This window comes from Mustela nivalis (assembly GCF_964662115.1).
Source record: "Mustela nivalis genome assembly, chromosome: 8".
Classification (NCBI taxonomy): Eukaryota; Metazoa; Chordata; class Mammalia; order Carnivora; family Mustelidae; genus Mustela; species Mustela nivalis.
This window is the reverse complement of record NC_139027.1, coordinates 25,046,850-25,070,590: the sequence shown is the minus strand read 5'-3', so window position 1 is coordinate 25,070,590 and position 23,741 is coordinate 25,046,850. Positions and strand designations below refer to the sequence as shown.

The 23,741-nt window shown below is 36.4% G+C and overlaps 1 protein-coding gene across 3 annotated transcripts in view; it reads left to right on the top strand.

Annotated features, from left to right (window-relative positions):
- MEMO1 (mediator of cell motility 1) overlaps positions 1 to 23,741 on the top strand; it is a 116,894-nt gene that overhangs the window by 61,184 nt on the left and 31,969 nt on the right. Inside the window, exons 4-6 of one of the 3 annotated variants that reach the window (XM_082745271.1) lie at positions 9,258 to 9,326; positions 16,737 to 16,849; positions 18,748 to 18,859. In XM_082745271.1, coding sequence (XP_082601397.1) covers positions 9,258 to 9,326; positions 16,737 to 16,849; positions 18,748 to 18,859 — 294 coding nt within the window. Of the gene's footprint in view, positions 1 to 9,257; positions 9,327 to 16,736; positions 16,850 to 18,747; positions 18,860 to 23,741 lie in introns of those variants that run through there. The other 2 variants (XM_082745273.1, XM_082745272.1) reach the window with 2 other exon arrangements.

Genomic DNA, 23,741 nt, shown 5'->3' with positions numbered 1-23,741 from the left:
TTTTAGTAGTGAACTTAGTTGAAGTAGTATAAAGGATACTTTCACTTTTCATTGTGTACCTTTCTCTATTATTTGACTTTTTTATACTGTGTGCAGTTATTACTTTGAACATAAAAATTATTAAAAAAAATTAAAAGCTAGGAAACATTTATATGGAAGACCATTTTACGTAGAGTGAAGTACACCAGTTCAGCTCTATTGGTGTATATGGTGAAACAATGAATCTTTATAAATCATGTAGTTAATTTAAGTTACTGGAGATGTGTAACTTGTTTATTTTTAGTCCTTCTTTATTTTAAGCAGTAGATTATTCATGGCAGTATCTCAGGTCCTGCCTATTCTAGCAGTAAAACAATCTAGATGTGCAACATTGTGGTTAGTTTATTCTTACTTGACTTGAATAACTTTAATAACTTTCCTTAGTTCATAGTATTGTTCACTTAATATTTGTGAGATTCATTTTGTAAAAATAAAATATTCTGCACAATGACTTTCTAACCTGAACATTTCAGGGGAATATAATCATCTAGTATTTTTTTATGAAGCAGAAATCTTGAGGGCCCCCAAGGAGTGCCTATGAAAATAAAAGAAAAAAGACGAGATGCAGTGAAACAGAATGGGGAGTGTCAGTGTGAGGCTCCTGCTTCTGGAAACTGCTTAGAGCCATTGTTGTTCAGGTGGTTCCCATAGGCTCACAAGTGTTTTTAAATTTAGTTTCTAGCTTTCTAGATCATAGTTTACCTTAGGTAGATCTTGTAGACTTATTGCTGCAGGATAGAATTTCATCTGGTCTAGTCTTCTCATTTCATCTACTTCAATCTTTTTATTTTGCATTTTTGCTGCTATTAAGAACTAGGACTATGAGAACCTGATTTTGTTGAATCCAGGTTTTTTTTTTTTTTTTTTTTAATTGTTCTCCATATCCTCTTTGATGAAAAGTCTCTCATAGAATGAGTGGTAGACTTTTGGCACTCACACTTTATGGTATTCACCTGTAATCTTGAAGGTTTCGGGATGAACAAGTGAAAGTCCATGTCATGTAGTAATTGGGAATTTTCCTGACATAGGAGTTTAAATTATACCCACACTGCAAGGTTGCTGTGTGGGAAACTGTCCTTTAACCAGCAAATGACCATGGATGATGTCTTGCTTCCTCATTTGATTGCATTTCTGTGTGGGGCACAGAAGGTTTGGAAAATTAGGAGCTGGACTTCGAGATATAAAGTCTGCTGTGAAGGAGTAAAGGGAGAAGCAGAATTACCCTGTGTTACAAGAAGGATCAGTTTTTAGAGGCATGGATTTGGTCTAATGAGAAAGTGATAGATATTAAAGTATAATTTTGAGATTGCCTTCATTGAGGTTACACTGGGAACCAGAGTGACCTGGAAAAGCTAGCAGGAATGACTTTGCATTAAGGTTTTAAGAGCCTGTGAAATACTGATTGGGATACACTTTTACAGTGTATATTCAATTCTCTGTAGAGCTCACATTTTCATTGCTCTTCTGACAGTAATGCATAAAACAAAGAAACCTTAGATGTTCTCTTAGTGAAACCTCTTTTATTATGTGTGATCCCTTAATGAAACCTTGTTTCCACATGTATTTAGAGTCATAGATTCTGTTAGCAAGAGAGAAGGGTTTAGGAGCAGAGGATCAGTGGAGAGATTTGATGATTATTACAATGGCTCTGTTCATTACCATGTATCTGGGCCAGGATAAAGTAAAGTAGTAGAAATTCTTTCCTTTGGCTATGATCTTGGTCCTTTCATGAAGGAGAGCTTCTCATGATGTGGGTAAAGAAGGATGGTACACTTAATGATTTTTAAAAAAATACTCTGCACTATATTCTTTTTTTTTTTTTTTGTGCTACCTAAATAGATGTTTTATTCTGTATTTTTTTAAATTAAATTTTTTTTCAGTGTTCCAAATTTCATCGTTTATGCACCACACCCAGTGCTCCATGCAATACGTGCCCTCCTTAATACCCACCATCAGGCTCACCCAACCACCCCCCTCCTCCCCTCCAAAATCCTCAGTTAACCCTCAAGTTAAGACTCTCCCTCTCTTTTTGAAACTATTTTGTCTTTACTTCAAGCAGACTTTTAAGCCCTCAAATTCAGAAAGGACTGAAATATTGAAATCTGAGTTCTATTATAAAACATACTTATATCAGTTAATCATGGTTTCAAAACCACCCATCTTCCTACAATCTTAGAGGATATAAGGTATTCTTCCAGTTTTTAGGGTTGTTGATTTTCCTACTGCATGGAGACCTTCCCTTCTTCCTTAAAATGTATAGAGGTCTCAGGGGCGCCTGGGTGGCTCAGTGGTTAAGCCGCTGCCTTCGGCTCAGGTCATGATCTCAGGGTCCTGGGATCGAGTCCCGCATCGGGCTCTCTGCTCAGCAGGGAGCCTGCTTCCTCCTCTCTCTCTCTCTCTGCCTGCCTCTCTGCCTACTTGTGATTTCTCTCTGTCAAATAAATAAATAAAATCTTTAAAAAAAAAAATGTATAGAGGTCTCTTATGGTGGTTAAGAATGGGTTCTGGAGCTGTACTACCTACCTTTAAGTCCTGCTGTGACCACTTACTATTTGTGTGACCTTGAGCAAATGTCTTAACCTTTCTGCTTTAGTTTCTTCATCTATAAATAAAAATAATAATTCCTATCTCAAAGAGTTGGTGTGAGGATTAAATGAGTTACTGCTTTGAATTACATGGATGAGTGACACAGAGTAAGCTATCAGTAAATGTTAGTTATTACCATTATTGTAATTATCCTCTTTCTTCTCTTCTTCATTCACTCTGTACCTACTTGGACACTAAGATATGTCAGTTTTTCTTTTTAGGTTGTAGAACATTCATGTCTCATTTCCCACTGGCAGTGGGACCTTTCTAGAACATGACATTTTGCTACCTCAGGCCACGGTTCCCAAGAGAGACATTTGCTACCTCAGGCCACAGTTTCCAAGAGAGCATCATTTAACACCTCCTGCTTCTGATCTCATGTTTTTCAGTACTAGACCTATAACAGTTTTGTGCTGTCACTACCCTGCTCTGGAGTGTATAGCAGTTTTTCAGTAACTTGTTTTATCAAGCCCAGACTTCTCTGTCTGACGGTGGTTTAACCCTACTTCTTGTTCCACTCAGGCCAGTCTCCTGTTTTCTCAATTACATCAGTCACTTGAATGTTTGCTCCTGTTCTTCCTTCAACTTTTATGCCCTTCCTTTGTGCCTTTACCTTTCTACTCTTAGTATTTCTATTCTATCTATGCTTTAAGAATGCAGTGTTTCATTTTTCTATTTTTTTGGTATGATTTTATTTATTTATTTGAGAGAGAAGGAGTGAGCAAGAGAGGGAGAGAGGGAGCAGGGGGAGGGGAGAGAGAGAGGGACGAGCAGACTTCCCACTAAGAAGGGAGCCCGACTTGGGGCTCAATCCCATGACTTGAGCCAAAGGCAGATGCCTACTGACTGAGCCACCCAGGCATCCCAAGAACCCATTGTTTCTAACATGACTTTCTGGCTTTTAAGAACTACACGTAGGTAGGAACAGGATTGGTAAAACTGGGAGATAGTCATGCTGCAAGATTGATTGAGAGATCAGAGTATGGACTGAGGCTCAGGGTCTTTAAATTCAACAACAGCAAACGAGTTAAAGTCTGAGAAGCAGATCTAAGATGGAAAGACCAGCTTAAAGTGTAAGGTTGGGACTTGGAGGGATGGGATATGAGAGACAACTGAGAACGAAGCAGTATTGAAAACATGAGATGTTATTCAGGTTTTAGACAGATCAGGACAGGTCCTGATGGATCAAAGAATTTCTAAGGTCCACATGACTGGGCAAGGTAGCATATTTCTGAATTGAGAAGGGGAGCCAGTTATGTTAAGATTAGGAACAGCTGTTAGGAATCTGAAGTAGTCAGTTTTGGTGTGTTGGGCACTGGAAGACTTGGGACATAATTGGAAAAAATTGAGCCCCCTGGTTAGGCTAGAATATCAAGATGAGGAAAACTAAATGTGCTGAGCCATACAACAACTTACATTTCTTCTGGCTAAGATTAGAACTGGGTTGTGAGAATATTGCTATACTGAAGCAACTTGATAGGCTCTCTAACTGGAGGGATATGGATAGGGTGACTACCATTAATCCAACCAATAAGGCCTTCGGTGACTTCAGGTACTTAGTATAGGTCCCACATTACTTAACTCTTTTTTTTTTTTTTCTTTCTTTTTTTTTTTTTTTTCCACATTACTTAACTCTTGATTAAGCATCCTGCTATCCTGTATTGCTGTGACTGACTTATGTGAATCTCTTTTTCTCCATTCATAGTTTAAGCTAGATCAAATGATGACCCTTTTAAAAACAGAGGTCTATTTTGCTAGGATTAACATACAGCTGCCTATATTTAAAGTGTACAGAGGGATACATTTGAAATATGTATACACCTGTGAAACTATCACAACTAAGGTAATAAACATTCATCATCCTCAAGTTTCCTTGTGCCCTTTTGTAACTCTTCCCTTCTGTACCTCTCTGTCTCTTCTTTCTACCCACATGCATTGACTTACTCTGTGTTGCTACATGCTAGTTTTTATTTGAATTAGTAGGATTATACAGTATGAGCTCTTTTTGTCTGGCTTTTCTCAGCATATGTCTTTCTTTCTTATCATCTTTTTTTTGCATAATTATTTTTGAGTTTATCAGTAGTTCATTCCTGTCTCTTGCTGAAGAGTATTCCACTGTAGGACTAACTCCTCAATTTGTTTATCCATTCACCTTTGGAGGAATATTGGGTTGTTTCTGGTTTTTGACTGTTGCAAATGAAGTTGGGGTGAACATTTGTGTACAAATCTTTGTGGTTATAATGCTTCCAGTTTTCTTAGGAGTGGAAAGCTGGGTCATATGGTAGGAGTATATTTAACTTCTTAAGAAATTGCCAAACTGTTTTCAAAAGTGGTTGTAACATTTTATATTTCCACAAGTGTAGCCTGGGTTTCAATTCTACATCCTGAGCATACTTGGTATGGTTATGCTTTTCAATTTTAGCTATTCTGCTGGGAGTTTAGTGGTAGCTTTTTGTAGTTTTAATTTGCCTTTCCCTAAATGATATTGAGCCTTCTTTTTGTGTGCTTATTTGCCATCCCAGTATATTCTATGTTGAAGTATTTGTTCAAAGCTTTTCCTATTTAAAAAAATTGTAGTAAAATATACATAATGTAAAACATACCATCTTAGTCATCTTTATTTTTTATTTTTTTCAGAAAGATTTTATGTACTTATTTGAGAGGGACAGTGAGAGAGAGAGATCGAGAGAGCAGGAGAGGAGGGAGGGTCAGAGGGAGAAGCAGACTCCCCATTGAGCAGAGAGCCTGATACAGGGCTTGATCCCAGGACTCTAGGATCATGAGTTGAGCTGAAGGGAGATGTTTAACTGACTGAGCCACCCAGGTACCCCAACATTTTTATTTTATTTTTTTAAGATTTATTTAGGGGCATGTGGGTGGTTCAGTGGGTTGAAGCCTCTGCCTTCAGCTCGGGTCATGGTCCTGGGGTCCTGGGATCAAGCCCCGCATTGGGCTCTCTGCTTCGCAGGGAGCCTGCTTCCCCCCACCCTCTGCCTATTTCTCTGCCTACTTGTGATCTCTGTCTGTCAAATAAATAAATGAAATCTTAAAAAAAACAGATTTATTTATTAGAGAGGGAGAGAAAGAGCACATGCGTGTATATGTGGGGTGGGGCAGGGGAGATAAGAGAATCCTCAAGCAGACTCCCCACTGAGCGCAGAGCCTGACTTGGTGCTTGGCCCCAGGACCCTGAAATCATTACCTGATCTGAAGTCAAGAGTCAGACGCTCAACTGACTGAGCCACCCAGGCACCCCTCATCTTACAGTTTCGTAGCATTAAATATATTTTTATTAATTTGCAACCAATTTTCAGAACTATCTGTCTTACAAAATGGTTACCTGTTTTAAGTATTGGGTTTCTTTTAAAATTTCTTTACATATTCAGATATAAATCCTATGTCAGATACATGTTTTATAGTTATTTTCTACCAGCCTGTATTTTGTCTTTTCAGTTTCTTGTACATTTTGTAATCAGTTACGGCAGGAATTAAATTACTCCACATTAATTGGCAAATTGCTATAAATCAGGGCTTGATTTACCTTTTGTTGATTGTTTGTACTTAAGAAATGGGGAAAGTGTTAATAGTGCAGATTAAACTGAAAAGTTTGTTGTGTCTGAAGCTCTTACATTATAAAAAGTGTAAGAAAGTATGGAAGGAGGGGCACCTAGGTGGCTCAGTGGGTTAAAGCCTCTGCCTTCTGCTCAGGTCATGATCCCAGGGTCCTGGGATCGAGCCCCACATCGGGCTCTCTGCTCTGCAGGGAGCCTGCTTCCTCCTCTCTCTCTGCCTGCCTCTCTGCCTACTTGTGATTTCTCTCTCTCTCTCAAATAAATAAAATCTTAAAAAAAAAATTAAAAAAAGAAAAGAAAGTATGGAAGGAAATAATTCCTTCTAATATTTGAAAACTGTTACCTAATCAGCAGAGATTCATTCAGGTCAGACGTATGTCTTCGTTGTTCCATCGCTTGGGTATGGATATGAGATTTCAGCAAAAATCAGTGGAAGTCTTCTGTGACAATCAATTGACTGTGGAATTGGCCATAAAGAGATTTATATTTTTTTCATTATTTGTAAATTGTGTGGTACATATCTTTTTTAACTCAGTAGAATTTATAGTAAGCTTATGTACACATATGTACATTTTTTTCCCTGTAGAGACAGTTGTTAAATATTTCCCAGCATACCACTGGCCACACAATAATAAGTAAGCACCAGGAAAATGTGTTAACTCATTCATGTAACTTGAATGAGTCAAGAAAAAAAAAATGAGGTCAGGAAACAAAGTCATTCCATAGGTGATTCTATTCTAATTCTGAAACCAAAAAAAAAAAAAAAAAAAGATGAAAGGGATGAATAATAAGGGGAGAAAATAAAAGGCGTAATACACAGAAAATCAAGTCAGTTCTCTTATTACTAAACATAGAAGTGAGTTATTTTCTTCTAGGAGTTTTATGATTTCAGGTCTCACAGTTCTTCAGTCCATTTGGAGTTTTTGTATATGGGTATATGAACATGGTCCATTTACATTCTTCTGCCTGTAGCTGTGCAGTTTTCCCAATACCATTTACTGAAGAGACTGTTCTTCCCTATTGTAAATCCTTGCCTCCTTTGTCATAGATTAATTGACCATATGAGCATGGACTTATTTCTAGGCCCCTATTCTGTTCCATTGATCTGTCTGGTTTTTGTTTCCCCAATACCATACTCTTTTAATTACTATAGCTTTGTGATATATCTTGAAACCTGGGATTGTGATACCTTCAGCTTTGCTCCTCTTTCTCAAGATTGCTTGGCTGTTTGGGGTCTTTCGTGGTTCCATACAAAGTTTAGTACTATTTGTTCCAGTTCTTTGAAAAAGACTGTTTGTATTTTAATAGAGATTGCTTGGGCTGTAGAAATATTTTTCTAGATATCTCTTCAGGCAAGGGAACAGAAGCAAAGATTAAGCCAAAATAAAAAGCTTTTGTACAGTCAAAGAAACCATCAACAAAACAAAAAGTCAGCTTATTGAATGAGAGAAGATATTTGCAAATGATGTATCTGATAAGGAGTTAATATCTAAAATATATGAAGAATGTCTATAAGTAACAACAACAACAACAAAAACAAGTAATCTGATAAAAATGGGCAGAGGACTTGAGTAGACATTTTTCCAAAGAAGACATACAGATGGGCAGTAGACACATTGGGAAGATGCTTAATCACTAATCACCAGGGAAATACAAATCAAAACCACACTGAGAAATCACCTTTTATCTGTTAGAGTAGGTGGAATCAAAAAGCCAAGAAATAAGTGTTGGTGAGGATGTGGGGAAAGAGGAACCCTCCTGCACAGTTGGTGCAAATTGTTGCAGCCACTGTGGAAAACAGGTTGGAGGTTCCTCAAAAAATTAAAAGTAGAGGAGCACCTTGATGGCTCAGTTGGTTAAGTGTGCCTTTGGCTGACGTCATAATTTCCGGGTTCTGGGTTTGAGCTCCTCTTTTGGGCTCCCTCCTTGCCCTGTGGGGAATCCTCTTCTCCCTATGCCCCTCTCTCTGTTTGTGTACACTTTCCCTTTTGAATAAAAAAAATAAATAAAATCTTAAAAAAAAATTAAAAGTAGAATTGCCACATGATCCAGTAATTCCACTACTTGGTATATTTACCCAATGAAAGCGAAAACACGGACTTGAAAAGATACATGCATCCCTGTTTATTGTAGCATTATTCACGATAGCCAAGATACGGAAGCAACTCAAGTGTCCATTGGTATAGATGAATGGATAAAGAAGATGTGATATACACACACCCACACATGCATGCACGCATGTGCACACATATGCAATGAAATATTAGCCATAAAAAGAATGAGATCTTGCCATTTGTGACAACATGGTTGGACTTAGAGGTTATAAATGCCAAGTGAAATAGGTCAGAGAACGACAGATACAATATGATTTCACTGATATGTAAGATGTAAAAAAAAAAAATGAACAAGGAAGAAAAATAGATAGAAAACCAGACTATTAAATACTGAGAATAAATTCGTGGTTGCCAGAGAGGGGGAGATTAGGGGGATGATGATGGGTGAAATAGATAAAAGATTAGGAGTGTACTTGATGAACACAGAAATGTATAGAATTCTTGAATCACATATTGTATACATGAAACTAACATAACACTGTATGTTCATTATACTTCAATTTTTAAAAAGTATAAATAAAAAGAAAATAGAAAAAGAAAGTGAGTTGCTATTGTAGGATATTTGTTTTGGTCTGATTTGATTTGCTCTGGGTCTCATTGCTATGTAATAGTCTGCTAATAATATTGAAGAGGAATGTTAAAAACTCACGTATTATTAATATTACATAGCAACTTCCAATAAGCCTGGAGTATCTAAATTTAATTGTTTTTAAGACCAAAAAAATTACAAAATACTTTTTAAATTTTAAAATTAGAACATAGAACTATTACATGTTCTCTGTTGTGTGCTAGAGTTTGCATCATTAGCTACATTGCTTTTTTATCTATACACTTAATTCTGTGATGTTTACCATAGTTATTATGTTTCTTTCAAGAGGTTTTTTTCTTTTGAGAATATCTTATTTCAAATCTGATGATTAAGTTTAAAAAATATTTTGTTTTGTAGCCACGCAGGATATACATACTGTGGGTCTTGTGCTGCTCATGCTTACAAACAAGTGGACCCATCTATTACGTAAGTAATACACAGTTTTGTTTAAGTGAGAGGGAATTACAACCACTTTGTCACAGAAGTAATTTGTTTTGGCGTGCTTATTGTTATATACTCGATTTCATTAAGAATTTAACTTTTTATATATTTATTATACCTTATATAGGTTATGAAAAGCTTTTATACTGTTTTTCATTGTCTGAATACTTAGTTTTTACTTTTCCTTTTGTTGGTAATATGTTTAGTTCTGGAAATTTTAGAAGGTTAAATGTTTTGGTTTAAGAAAAAATTTTTTTTTGAAATCAAGAGATGAACATCTTTAAGAATGCACAGCACTTTGTTCTGTTAATCATTTTGTAATTTAAAATTGTTTATTCTGCTTGTTAAATTGTGGTTAATGAAAGAAAATAATTTCTTACTGACCCAATGAGGTAGCTGAATTATTTTAGAATCTGACAGTGAATGTAATATGGTGTTTGAAGCATGTTAGCTCTTTATTCAATAAAAGCTCTGAAATTAGCTTTAAAATTTTTTTCTGGCAGATTGAGACTTATTAAGTAATATACGACTCTAAGAAATTTGTGAACTTTCAAAAACTTCTGCTAGAAATAGCCACCTAAATTACTTAATTTGCTGACCAGCATTTATTTATTTATTATTTTTTTAAAAGATTTTATTTATTTGTCAGAGAGAGGGAGAGAGAGCGAGTACAGGCAGACAGAATGGCAGGCAGAGGCAGAGGGAGAAGCAGGCTCCCTGCCGAGCAAGGAGCCCGATGTGGGACTCGATCCCAGGACGCTGGGATCATGACCTGAACTGAAGGCAGCTGCTTAACCAACTGAGCCACCCAGGCGTCCCGCTGACCAGCATCTTATTTAAATACTTAATTCACAAATGTGAACTAGTATCAGGCTCCAGTCTGTACGCCAGTTATTACACACTGTACGAATAGGTAAAATCAGCCATCTTAATTCTGTCAAATGTTGATTGTTAGGTTAGACTTGTGTTATTAGAGGTGGAGCATAATCCTTCAAAAGAAGTTTTTTTGTAGTGTGCTCTGCATATTGTATCATACCTTTGTTGGAAATTATTTTTAGTAAGTTTTTAATAATAAAATGATAATGTTGCCAAATGGATGAGGTTTTGGTTAGCCCGGCCTCATTTATGATGTCTTGAGGAGTGTCTTTAACAAGTACTTCTTAATACATATTTATTATACTATTTCAGCTAATTTATTTCATGAGTAAGAACAAAAATAAATTAGATTGGAAAGATTTCCAAAAGTTTCCTTCATTTTAGCCTATAAATAGCTATAATCAAAATTAGTGAATATGATAGCCTTTTCAAAACCTATTTGATGATGTTATTTTCTAGAAGGGTAGTCCTGAATTAAATTTGGCTTAATAATATGTAGAGAGATATAGAAACTATATTGGTAGATGCAGAAAGCATGTATTAAATAAGTTGATAGAGAGTGTGGATGGAATGAAGAAGAGTAAATGGGAGAGAGCCAAGGACTAAGATGATGATAGAGGAGGTGAGGAGTAAGAGAGGCAAATGATGCATGAAGATGTAATCAGCTTAATTCTATAATTAGTATGTAATAATTGAATTTTGAATAAATAAATCTGAAGGTCCAAGGGTTAAAAATGATTGGCAGTCATTGACAATATTCTCTTAAACGTGGCCCTCCTTAAGATTGGCAATGTTTCAGAGTCCTTTGAGAAAAATAGAAGAATGTCTTTCTGGGAACTATGAGAAGTTGAGAGAAAAAATACCAGTCCAACAGAGTAGACTAAATTCGCTAGCTTCCATTCTTACTTTCCACACTAATCCATTCCCTACATGTCAACTAAGATCATGTTTTGTACTCTCTTGTACTTTGAATGGATTTTTTTAAAAGATTTTATTTATTTATTTGATAGACAGAGATCACAAGTAGGCAGAGAGGCAGACAGAGAGAGAGGAAGGGAAGTAGGTCCCCACTGAGCAGAGAGCCCTATGTGGGGCTCGATCCCAGGACACTGGGATCATGACCTGAGCCAAAGGCAGAGGCTTTAACCCACTGAGCCACCCAGGTGCTCCTGGATCTTTTTTTTTTTTTTTAAAGATTTTATTTATTTATTTGACAGAGAGATAAAGAGAGCCTAAGCAGGGGGAGGGGCAGGCTCTCGTTGACCAGGGAGCCTGATGCGGGGCTCTATCCCAGGGCTCCAGGACCATGACCTGAGCTGAAGGCAGCTGCTTAACTGACTGAGCCACCCAGGCGCCCCTTGAGTGGATCTTTTACCTTTGCTTGATTTTGTCATACCATGCATAGAACATTTAGAAGATATTTCTTAATTGAATTGTGCAGATCTTTTGAATGTTGACATTTCATCATCCAGTGCCAAAAAAATCATATTTGTTAATATCACCACAAATATCATCAGAAAATTTTTTTTATTTTTTAAAGATTTTATTTATTTATTTGACAGAGATCAAAGTAGGCAGAGAGACAGGCAGAGAGAAGGAAGCCAGCCCCCCGCCAAGCAGAGAGCCTGATGCGGGGCTTGATTCCAGGACCCTGGGATCATGACCTGAGCCAAAGGCAGAGGCTTTAACCCACTGAGCCACCCAGGCACCCCTGGAAATACCTTTAATTATTGGAGAGCTGTCCATCTCACAGTGATAGAAGTTTTTGCAAGAGTCTGATTATCACATAAAAGCTTAAGTTATGTCTTGGGCAATGTTTTCTTTGAAGTGGCAGGCCTATTTTATTCATTTTCTAGGAAGTTTCTGCCAAATACCTAAATTGGAATAACCATAATTTGTCTACAGTCACTTTTTGAAGTACAAATTGTGTTCCATGAAAAAAAAGTTTGGTTTAGATCACACTCATAATCACACAAGTGTTTTCCCCATGACATAATTCAGTATATTGCAAAAGTGCTTTATGCATTTATCACCACCAATTTAATAGATTTTGTTGTATAGATTATTTTTATAAAACTGTACTCAGAGTTCAAGATTTAATGAAAGTAAGTGAAACTGGCCTAAAAATCAAACAAAAACCCAACAAACCTTGGTGTGGGTGAAGGTAAAGAGCACATGACTAGCCATACATTTTGATTCCATTACCATGATCATAGTTCTGATGTGTCAGTGGTTTACCCAGACTCATTTTTGTACCGTTTTAAGTACAAATACCAACACAGTGGAAACGGCAAATAAATTCCTGATTATTATGAAAATAGTTTTGATTTTGTGGACTCCTTTAAAGGGTCTTACGGAATCTGCAGTTCACAATTTGAGAAGTGCTGTGATACAGGGTGATTGGATTTAGTTTATGTGCTGCGGAAGGAGCACAGGGTGATTGGATTTAGATCATGGGCGTTGAGGAGGGCATTTCTGAGGAAATGATTTTTAAGCTGATCCAAAGGAACAGTAGCACTTGTGAAGGCTTTAAAGTAGGCTGAGTTGTGTTCCAGTCATCAAGGAACTGCAAGATCAGTATTCGCAAACTACTGTGATCAGGGGTGGGGGGTGGGGAAGTCGTGCAAGATGGGGCCAGTGCATTTGAGACTTCAGAACCCATTGTAAGGAGTTTACATTTTATCCTCTGATTAGGAGAAGTCATTGCAAGACCTTACGTTTAAAGGAGTACCTTGGTTGTTTAAGGAATTTAAAAAATGGTATATTTAAGTAAGTTCTTTCTCATATTTACTGTTGCAATGTCTTTTCCTGTTACTAAAACTTTAATTGAAAACCTGGAACTTAGGGGGCGCCTGGGTGGCTCAGTGGGTTAAAGCCTCTGCCTTCGGCTCAGGTCATGGTCCCAGGGTCCTGGGATCCAACCCCACATCAGGCTCTCTGCTCGGCAGGGAGCCTGCTTTCCCCGTCTCTCTGTCTGCCTCTCTGCCTACTTGTGATCTCTGTCTGTCAAATAAATAAATAAAATCCTTTTTTTAAAAAAAAAAGAAAACCTGGAACTTAGGATGTACTTAGATAGTAACTTGATTTTGATTCATATCTTTCAGAAAGCCTTTCAGGGTAGAAAAAAGAGCAAAAGGGATCTTCTTTGGGGCCAGCTGACATTTAATTTAGTTAAAATAGCTTTACTTGCCAGGAAACATCTTTAAAAAATTACTTGTTTTCCATTATTTAGAACAAATAGTTGATATTTATGAAGGTAGATACTTAGGTAGCTTGTTAATGGGTTGCACAGGCTATACTTCTCATAGTAACTCTACAAATGTGAATTCTCTGGAGGTATTATACATAAACTACATTTATTTCTAAGAGAATACTTCGTGACTTTTATTTTTTTTCATATTAAGGGTTTTTTTTATTACATGTGTGACAACATGACAACAGTGATGATATGCTAAATTTATCAGTTACCCATTTAAAGACCGAGTACTTTGCAGTTAATTGGAGGGAGAGAAAGTGGCATTGCTTTCAATGCCTATATTACTCATTTTTCTCCAAAATATTCCTGAGGTCTTGATGTTAATGGATCTAGCAATCTAGCTTTCCCCAAAAGAAAAATGCATTTTTTTAAAAGATTTTATTTATTTATTTGAGGGAGAGAGAGTGAGAGAGAACATGAGAGAGGAGAAGGTCAGAGGGAGAAGCAGACTCCCTGTGGAGCTGAGAGCCAATGAGGGACTTGATCCCCGGACTCCACGATCATGACCTGAGTTGAAAGCAGTCACTTATCCAACTGAGCCACCCAGGTGCCCGAAAATGGATTATTTTGTATTTACATTATTAATTTTCTTTTCTAACAAAGAGACCCATTTTGAAAATGCTACTAATAGGTACTCACCCCACCCTTCTTTTCAATGATGTTTAGCCTATTTTTGGTTTATTTTTGGGTTTATTACTTAATGAAGATTTCATAATGTTATGACCTAAACCTCTTTTTCCTTGTGTTGCATATGAGTGAGTTTCTGTTAGGATGGAAAGAATTGAGTGCACAATTGGCTAATTCCAGTTGGTGGGAGCTCTTTTCTCCAACAGTATTATCTTTTCATGTGGGTTGGGTCTGGCAATAAAGGCCAACAAAGTAAATTGTCTGGTATTGCAGGGGACAGTTAGGCTTTCCAAGCTGACCTTTGGTGTTTATTTCTGGAGTAGTGCTCATATTTTGGTCACTATTAGAACCTTGTTACACTTACCTAGAAATGTATCTGTGTCTTGAGTTTAAATTGATATTTTAAAAGTAATTTCATATTTTAATTATATATGCTGGATTTCCTAGGAGTGTTTTGATTTTAAATATTCTTTTCCTCTGTCTTGTCATAGAAATGCATTCCTCAATCATAAAAATGCCTTCTTTTCATACTTGATTCTTGGTTCATGTAATACTTTTAATTAGACAAATCACCTAAACATAACCATTATCTGTGTCCCTCATTAGACTTTAATTTAAAAAATTGTGATGAGGGCGCCTGGGTGGCTCAGTGGGTTGAGCCGCTGCCTTCGGCTCAGGTCATGATCCCAGGGTCCTGGGATCGAGTCCCGCATTGGGCCCTCTGCTCAGCGGGGAGCCTATTTCCTCCTCTCTCTCTCTGCCTGCCTCTCTGCCTACTTGTGATCTCTCTCTGTCAAATAAATAAATAAAATCTTTAAAAAAAATTGTGATGATGTTTATATACTTTTAAGACAGGAAAGCATAATGGTGTCTCTTTTGTTCATTTAGGGATCTAAATCTGATTTATTTATTTATTTATTTATTTATTGGAAATGGCTGTTGACTTTGCTCATAGTGGTGATGATAAGAAGTGAGTATTAGCAGTGGAAGAGGAAGGGGATGAAGAGATTATGGTTTTGAGTAGGAATGGTCTGTGGATGAAGTCTTATGTTTGTGATCTGTGACATCTTGAGGAAGTTTTGGGACTCTAAACTGAGAATCTCTATTTTCCTCATCCACATCTTCCTTACTGTCTCTTCCCCCACCACAGCAAGTAACATGTAGCAGACAGTGAGTTAATTTTCTTAGCTGTAATTGAATTTTATGAAAATAAATATATCGCATAAGCACATTCCTTATCTTGTAAGTTTTTGGTATGAAAGAACTAGCTCATGTCTCAGTCTTTGTCCATTAATTGGAAAAATGAGTATAATTAATTTTTTCTAGGTACATTTTTCTAGCTTATCATTTATTCTTTCTCATAGTTTTGGTTTTCCAATCTGTAAGTTTGTATGTGTGTGTTGAAGAAAGATTTTGTTCATTTGAATCTGGGAGAACAGAAAATGGGTAGTTTTGGAATTTAGATTGTAGTGATGTTTGAGATAAAATGAGGGGAAGTTAATTTTACCCTTGATGTCAAGATAAAGGGATTGTAAGATTTAAGCTATAGTTTCACCCAGTTCTTTTCTTTAGCTGCAGTGCAAATAACACATAATCAAGTTTCTTTGTTTTTGAGAATGACTTCTATCTACTTGAATGGGAACAGAGAAAGCTTATTATATGGAAGTTTTTTCTCAACAAGATTCCTTTTTTCTCTGCTATAGTAGAAATGTGAAAATAGCTTTATCAGAATGGTTCTTTGTAATGATATTTTATAGGGAGTTTTAGAAATTATCATGTAGTTTTACTAAAGTTGTGGTGAATCTTATGAGGCAAGTTTAGAACGTGTTAGAATTTGGGGCTTTTATTTATAGCTGAAATTTTTAAATTCAATGAATATAGCTATTGAAAACCTTCTGTATCCTGGACATTATGAATGCAGAGATGATTTTAAGCGTAGCAGATGATTTACTGTAGTTCAGTAAATCAGTAACTAGTATGTCCAGGTGTTGAAAATGGTTCTTTTCTTTTCTTCTTTTTTAAAATGTTCTTTTAAAGGCCTTTCAACAAAAAGACAAAGATAAGGAATTGAACTTAAATAACTGAGGAGCAAATCAGTTGCGTGTATAGTAGTTTTCTGGCCCTCCTGTAATAAACTGCCACTAACCCTAACTGAAAACAGAAATTTATTTTGTCTCAGTCTAGAGGCTGGCAGACCCAGAGGAGGGTGCTCTTAGGATTGGTTTCTCCTGAAGCCTTTCTTCTTGGCTTGCAGACGATTATCTTCTTGATGCTTCTTCCTATGGTTGACTCTCTGTGCATGTATGCCCCTGATATTTCTTTCTCTTCTTATAAGAACACCAGTCATTGGATTCAGGCCTTACCTGAATAGCCTCAGTTTTGCTTAATGATCTGTTTTAATACTTAAAATGGTTATATTTCTCCTAAAATGGTTGTATTCTGAGGTACTGGCATGGAACTTCAACATAAATTTTAGGAGTACATAATTTAGCTCATAATAGTAAGTAATGAAATCAGTCAAGAAAGAAAATGGTGCCACATGTGATTTTTAAAAATTACTTATTTTTTCCCCTTTTATTTAATAAGGTTTGTGTAGAAGTACAATTGTTCTGTGCTTTTTGTTGTGTATCTCCTAGCCGGAGAATTTTCATCCTTGGGCCTTCTCATCATGTGCCCCTCTCTCGATGTGCACTTTCCAGTGTGGATATATATAGGACACCTCTGTATGACCTTCGTATTGACCAAAAGAGTAAGTATATAGACATCTTAGAGCTTTTAAAGGGCTAAAGACTTTTTAAAAATAAGTTAGTTTAAAAAATTAAAAATATGAATAGTATAAGTAAAATCTCAGTTTTAAAGATAAAATTGATTTTAACTTATCTGCATAAAGCAAAAACAAAGTTAGAAGATCTTCTGTGTGCCTTAAAGACAACCAGAGTTTATTTTGCCAGCTGCAAAAATCTGTCAGGTCCACTAGTCTCCAGACTGTTCATATTACATGTGTATTCAGGGAAGTGTCTTGTACTCACTGTACCATGAAGACAAGCAATTAGTACCCACTACAACTTGAAGAAAGATTCTGGGCATGTTAGTCTGACTCTGTGTATATCACTTTCCTCATTGTAAATAGGTCATGGTGATAATGCCTTAATTTCTTCTCAGATGATTTTTATGGGGGTGGGGAGTGAAACACTGAAACAAAGGTGCTTCATAAATCTTAAGTGTATTTTATTTTTAAAATGTATCTCTTATTTTGTTATGTATCTTTTATTTAGTTCATCTCATTTTATATATTGAATGTGAAAATTGAAATCTTTTTACTTTATAATAGTATTTTTGGAAGAGTGGGGAGCATCATTTTAAAAATGTAGAACAGTACAGAGAATAGCAAAACAAATATTCTTGTACTTACCATCCACAATTGACTCAAAGTTTCCCCTTAACTGAATTCAATTTGCTTTCTCAAAAGCCATCTTCATGAGCTTGCTTTGTATTCCTCCAGTTCATCACATCAGATTTCAAGTATGTTGGGTGCTTACTGTTTCACGAAATCTTGGAACAAATTCTTCTCTAGGATGAAAGAAGCCATTTGCAAAATTGACAATCACCTCTTTTTCTTTATTTTTTGGGCCCAATTTTTCATAATTTGGGGTTTTAATTGTTACTGAGTATTAGTAATTTGTTGGTAGAATAATTTTTACTAATGAAGCTGGAGTATAACAGCCTTATTACTCCCTGTGATGCTTTTAGGGAACATACTTTATTTTTAAAACCTTGTTGGAGCATTCAGAAAATTTTGGTTTTAGATAGCTTCCTAGTAAAGGAATGGGTGATTTTTAATCAGGCAAAACTGAGCAGAAAAAAAGTCATGCCATCATTTGTTTCTTGAATATTGGTAAACCCATTTAAGGATGTATTATAAAAATGGTTCTGTTCTATGACAAAACAAAAATATTCTTATATCACTTTTTTACATATTAAATTTCATGTTATTATTATATCATATCTATTTTTAAGTATAATTCATCAGAAGGGTCTGAATTACTAGATCATTTTAGAATTATTTATGGCATGGTGTTATGGTGAATTTATGTTCTGGTCTGTCCCAGAAGCTTAATTTTTAATTTTGAAGGAAAAAACATGCTTAATAGGAGTTTTCTGTTCTTTGTGCGGCAGGCATCTGAGATGGGAAATAATATTCCCACAGATTTTATAATAAAGTGAAACAAAACTTGAAAACTGTATTATGAGCCTCACAAGTGGGTGGAGCAGGGGCTTTGCCATGTTTTACTAGGAGTTCTAATCAACTGTGTTCTTGTTGGCAATGTGCTGATTGAAATCAAGGGAAAGCTTAGACCCAGAGGTGATTTTAGATGTAATAAAAGAACTGATGAACATTTTAAATGATTATTTTTATATAGCTGTGCAACATATGAAAATGCTGAGTAGCCATCACATGTATTGCTGCTTTGTTGAGTTTGTAAAGAGTTAGTTTTTTTTCTTTTTTAACGATAAAAATGAAGGAAAATATTATGTGATTCTTCTGTCTCTTGCCAAAGCATGTAGTTTTTTGTTACTGAGTGGAGTCTCACAGAATAAGGATATACATTAATATATTTGTTTTACTATATTTTGAAATCTCTTTAGTTTACGGAGAACTATGGAAGACAGGAATGTTTGAACGCATGTCTCTGCAGACAGATGAAGATGAACACAGTATTGAAATGCATTTGCCTTATACAGCTAAAGCCATGGAAAGGTATATTGATTAATATAAGAAATCCCAGAGAAATCACAAGTATTAAGTTCTTTGGAATTATTTTCACTGGGTAAAATAATTATTAGGATAAAGGGATTTAAAAAATTTTTTGTTATTTGAGGGGTGGCTGGCTCAGTTGGTAGAGCCTACAGCTCTTCAATCTTAGAGTTGGAAGTTTGAGCTCTACATTGGTTCTAGAGATTACTAAAAAACAAAGAAATCTTAAAAAAAAATTTTACTATTTGAAATGATAAAATTTTGAGATTGGGTATTTCTAATGTTGATTGAAGTTGGTTTTGAGTAGTTTGCCTATAAAGGCTGAACATGTGAATTGACATGGTTTTTTTATTAGGTGATAATGTCTTAAAAACCTCTGTGTGTGTTTATATGTGAGTGCGGGTATGTGTGTGTGTCTGCCTTTTATTTTATTCATTAGACATTTATCTCAGAATAACAAATTCTTTTATGCTATAAGTAAGTAATCAAAAATTTTAGATTTGGAAGTAACATTGGAGCTCATTTATTTCAGCTTTATGCAAAATACGTGAATATTTTTTATGATATACTTGACAAATTATTATTTGGTACTTACTAAAGGTCTTCCAGTGATAGGATGCCCATAAGACTATTAAGTAGGATGAGGACAGGGACAAAACCTATTTTATTCTCTACTTGTATCCCACTGCCTAGCACAATGCCCATTAGGTAGTAGTCAGTAATTTATTTTGTAAAATGAAAAATGTTTATTTGTTTAATTTATTTAATATTTTAAAGCTTTTATTTATTTGTCAGAGAGAGAAAAAGAGCAAGAGAGAGCACAAGCAGGGGTAGTGGCAGGCAGAGGGATAAGCAGGCTCTCTGCTGAGCAAGAAGCCTCATGTGGGACTCGATCCTAGGACCCTGGGATCATAACCTGAGCCACCCAGGCATCCCTGAAAGAATTTTTTAAAGAGCAATTTTCTTTTAGAGCAATATTCAAATTAGAAAGTCTTCCTTTTGTAAGTCACATTTGTTTAATTTTTTCAACCATTTCCTTTACATGGACTTAATATTCCATATACAGTTTGACTAGTTCTTAATGTGGTTAGATTATTCCTTCTCTGGATCTTGTCATTTTATTCTCTTAGTTAAATACATGGTGTACTGTATAGGTTTACAGTAAATATTTGTTAATTAAATGTATTAATGAAGTCCAAGATCACATTAATATTTTTCATGTTGATATGGCTTACTTGTTAATGAGTAATATATACCCTTGTGGCCAGCTAAAGCCCAAGTCTTTTTCCTACAGTTAAGTTGGATTATTTTCTGTCTTGTACTTTTGTGGTTTCTTTTTAACTCTCAGTTACTACGGTTTAATTTTTTCTTGTTGGTTTTAGTCTATTGTGGCAGTCTTTTTGGATCATTTCCACTCCAAATTCTGTTAGGAAAAGGTTATTTAATTTCCATCTATTCACAATGATAACTATGATGCATTGTGTAAACCTGAAGAAGTTTCCAGAAAATCAATGTGATATTAAATTATAAGCAATAGAATTTTAGGTTAATTGTGTTTTACCACATTCTAATCCTTTAGAAATTGTTAAACTAATATATGCTGTTTATTTCCTGGAATGCTAGTATAATCAGAACATTCCATTCTTCAGTTACATAGAATAATACAAAACTTTTGCTATTTCTTGGAATGTTTGCATATTTTATCATGAGAAAATATATCTTAGACTTAATAAGGCCAACAATATCCTTAAGGAACTTTTTTTTTTTTTTTAAGATTTTTATTTATTTATTTGACAGAGAGAGATCACAAGTAGAGAGAGGCAGGCAGAGAGAGAGAGGAAGGGAAGCAGGCTCCCCACCAAGCAGAGAGCCTGATGCGGGACTCCATCCCAGGACCCTGAGATCATGACCTGAGCCAAAGGCAGCGGCTTAATCCACTGAGCCACCCAGGCGCCCCTATCCTTAAGGAACTTTTAACAAAATAATATTTTTGTTGTTACTTCAAAAGTAAAACATGTAATGTTGAAAATTAGGAAAACAAAAACTTAAAATCAACCAAAATTCTTGTTCATAATTCCCCCTCTATTAAATATTATTAAATAACTACTGTTAAGTATATCACTTCTCAAGAGATCTTCCCTCTCTCCCAGATTACATTTGCATCTCTAATACTGACTCTTAGAAAATACCTAGTACTTTTCCTTTGTAGCCTTTGCTGTACTTGCTACCTGTATTAGTTGTCCATTACTGTGTGAAAGATTGCTTCAAAACTTAATGGTTTAAAATCACAGCTATCATTCTGTAGATTATTGCTCACAAATTTGGGGTCCGGAGTTTGGGCAGGGGATACCTTGCTTTGGTCCATGAGATGTTGACTTAGGTAACTTGAATGGGGCTAGTTGATCCAAAATAGTCTTGGTGCTAGCTTTTAGCTGAGGCACTTCATTTCTTCTCTAGGTGGTCTATTTGCTCATCAGCCAGGGCTTTTCTCTCTTCTTGGCTTCTCTCTAGAAGGATAACGTGGATTTCTTTCCATGGTGATTTAAGGTAACCAGAGAACAAAAACAAAAGTTCTCAGCCTCTTAATGCCTCAGCCTGAAACTAGACAGCATTATTTTTATCACATTCTCTTTTTCAAAGCAGAACACAACATTAGCCAAGATTTAAGGGATGTAGAAATAGATTCCACTTCTTGATGGGAGGAGTAGCATGTGTAAAGTCAGGAATAGGAGGAATTGTTGGTAGTCGTCTTTGCAGATGGACTGTATCACACTTGTTCTAATGGACAGTATGGTGTCTCTCCAACGTGCAGTACTCAGTCCTCCTAAGATGCCCAGAAGTCTTGTTCAGTTAGGACCTCAGTTTCAAAGTCTTTTACCTTACGATCTACATTAGGTCAGCATGTGGGTGAGGATTTCTGGGTACAGCTTCTCTTGATTTTGGATACCTGTGAACTAAGAAGACAAGTTTTACCCCACCCGCACCCTCCATTCACTCCATATACAATTTTGAGACAGGAATTAAAAAAAATTTATTTTTGAAGATTTTATTTATTTGACAGAGGCCGAGAGAGCATAGATGGGTGGAATGGCAGAGAGAGGGAGGGAGGGAGAGAGAGAGAGAGAGAGAAGCAAGCTCCCCACACAGCAGGGAGCCCCAACGAGGAGCTCAGCCCACACCCTGGAATTATGACCTAAGCCAAAGGCAGACACTTAACCAACTGAGCCACCTAGGCACCCAAGACAGAAATTCTTTTCTTTTCTTTTTTTTTTTTTAAGATTTTATTTATTCATTTGACAGAGAGAGACACAGTGAGAGAGGGAACACAAGCAGGGGAAGTGGGAGAGCGAGAAGCAGGCTTCCTACCAAGCAGGGAGCCTGGTGTGAGGCTTGATCCCAGGACCCTGGAATCATGACCTGAGCCGAAGACAGACGCTTAACGACTGAGTCACCCAGGTGCCCCCCAAGACAGAAATTCTTAACCACACAATAGATACTCCCAGTGGAGAGTGAAAGAATGGGAAGCATTTAGCAGCCTCTGGTCCAAAGCAATTCTGAAATCTGAAATCTAATCAGGGAACAGCGAATGTTCTTTGATTAGGTCTTGGCTCTGACTTCTGGTAGTGCTTACATAATTCTTTACTTTTCTCGGCTCTTGGCTTGGTCTTTTGGGCTTTTGCCTCTACTTGCTGACTCAGTTTTACTTCTCCATATGAAATGGGCCTTGTTTACACCTGAGTAGTCAATTCTGTCTGATTCATGTGTGTGACAGTTTGAAGACTTAAAGGCCTCTTTTCATTTGGGACAATGTTTGTTTTAGTCTAAACATTGTGGGTTTTCTGTGGGTCAAGTATAAGTGCATTCCATTAGGCAATAGTCACATCCACAGTTCGTGAGTGACAGGACTCTCTCTACTTTGGATCCCAATTTAGGGTCCTATAAGGTTCTTAGAAGCCCTTTTGCCTACCTGAGAGAGAATGTAAGCCCTATCTTATTAAGTCTTTCAGTAGTCTTAATAAAGGATTTTATAGATGAGTTTTTGATTTGATGATTGTGAGCCCATGACTTCTTGGCAGTGCTCTGGATTTGATCTTTGTCTTCATGTCATTTCTTTGACAGTCTTTTGCTATCTGTAGTAGTGATAAGAAGCAGTTATTTTCCAACCAAGCAACTCCTGGTTAGAAATATTTCCTTTAAATTCTGCTTGTAATTCTTTAGCTCATGTTTTTCTTCTTTTACCTCTACATACTTGGCTATAAAGAAGCCAGTGACACTTTGAATATTTTGCCTAGAGATCTTAGCTAGATCTATAGGTTCGCTAGGTATATTTTTAATGTTTTAAGTTATTTTTACTTGTGATCATAATGCTAATTGTTCTGCCAGTTTATAATATGGGCACCTCTTCTTCTTGCTTTGTATAGCAGTTTCCTTACCACTCTAACAGGAAGCCTGTCTCTTTCTTGCCCTTCCAGCTTCTGCCTGTCTCAGTGTCCTCAAAGCCAGTGTTTCAGGTTTCTGTTCCAGTAGCACCCTTTTCAAGCACCACTTTTTAATCTCACATACCTATTATAGTATAACAAATCACTTCAAAGTGCCTATGTTTTTTGCTTATGACTCTGTGAACTAGAAATTTGGTCGGGGTGAGTGGTGCCAACTTGTCTCTGTTTCATCTGCTGCCTGGTGAAGCAGGCTGACTAGGCTGAAGGCTCATCACTTCTTCACCTCACTTCTTGTCTGGGGCTGCGATGTTGGTTGTCTGCTGAACTACCTTCAGTGTTCTTGTCTCGGTGCTCTCCATTTCGCCTGTTGTCATTGTCCTGCAGGGCCTCTCTCTTCACATGGTGTCCCTCTCCTCAGGTGGTCGTGGACTATCATGAAGTACATG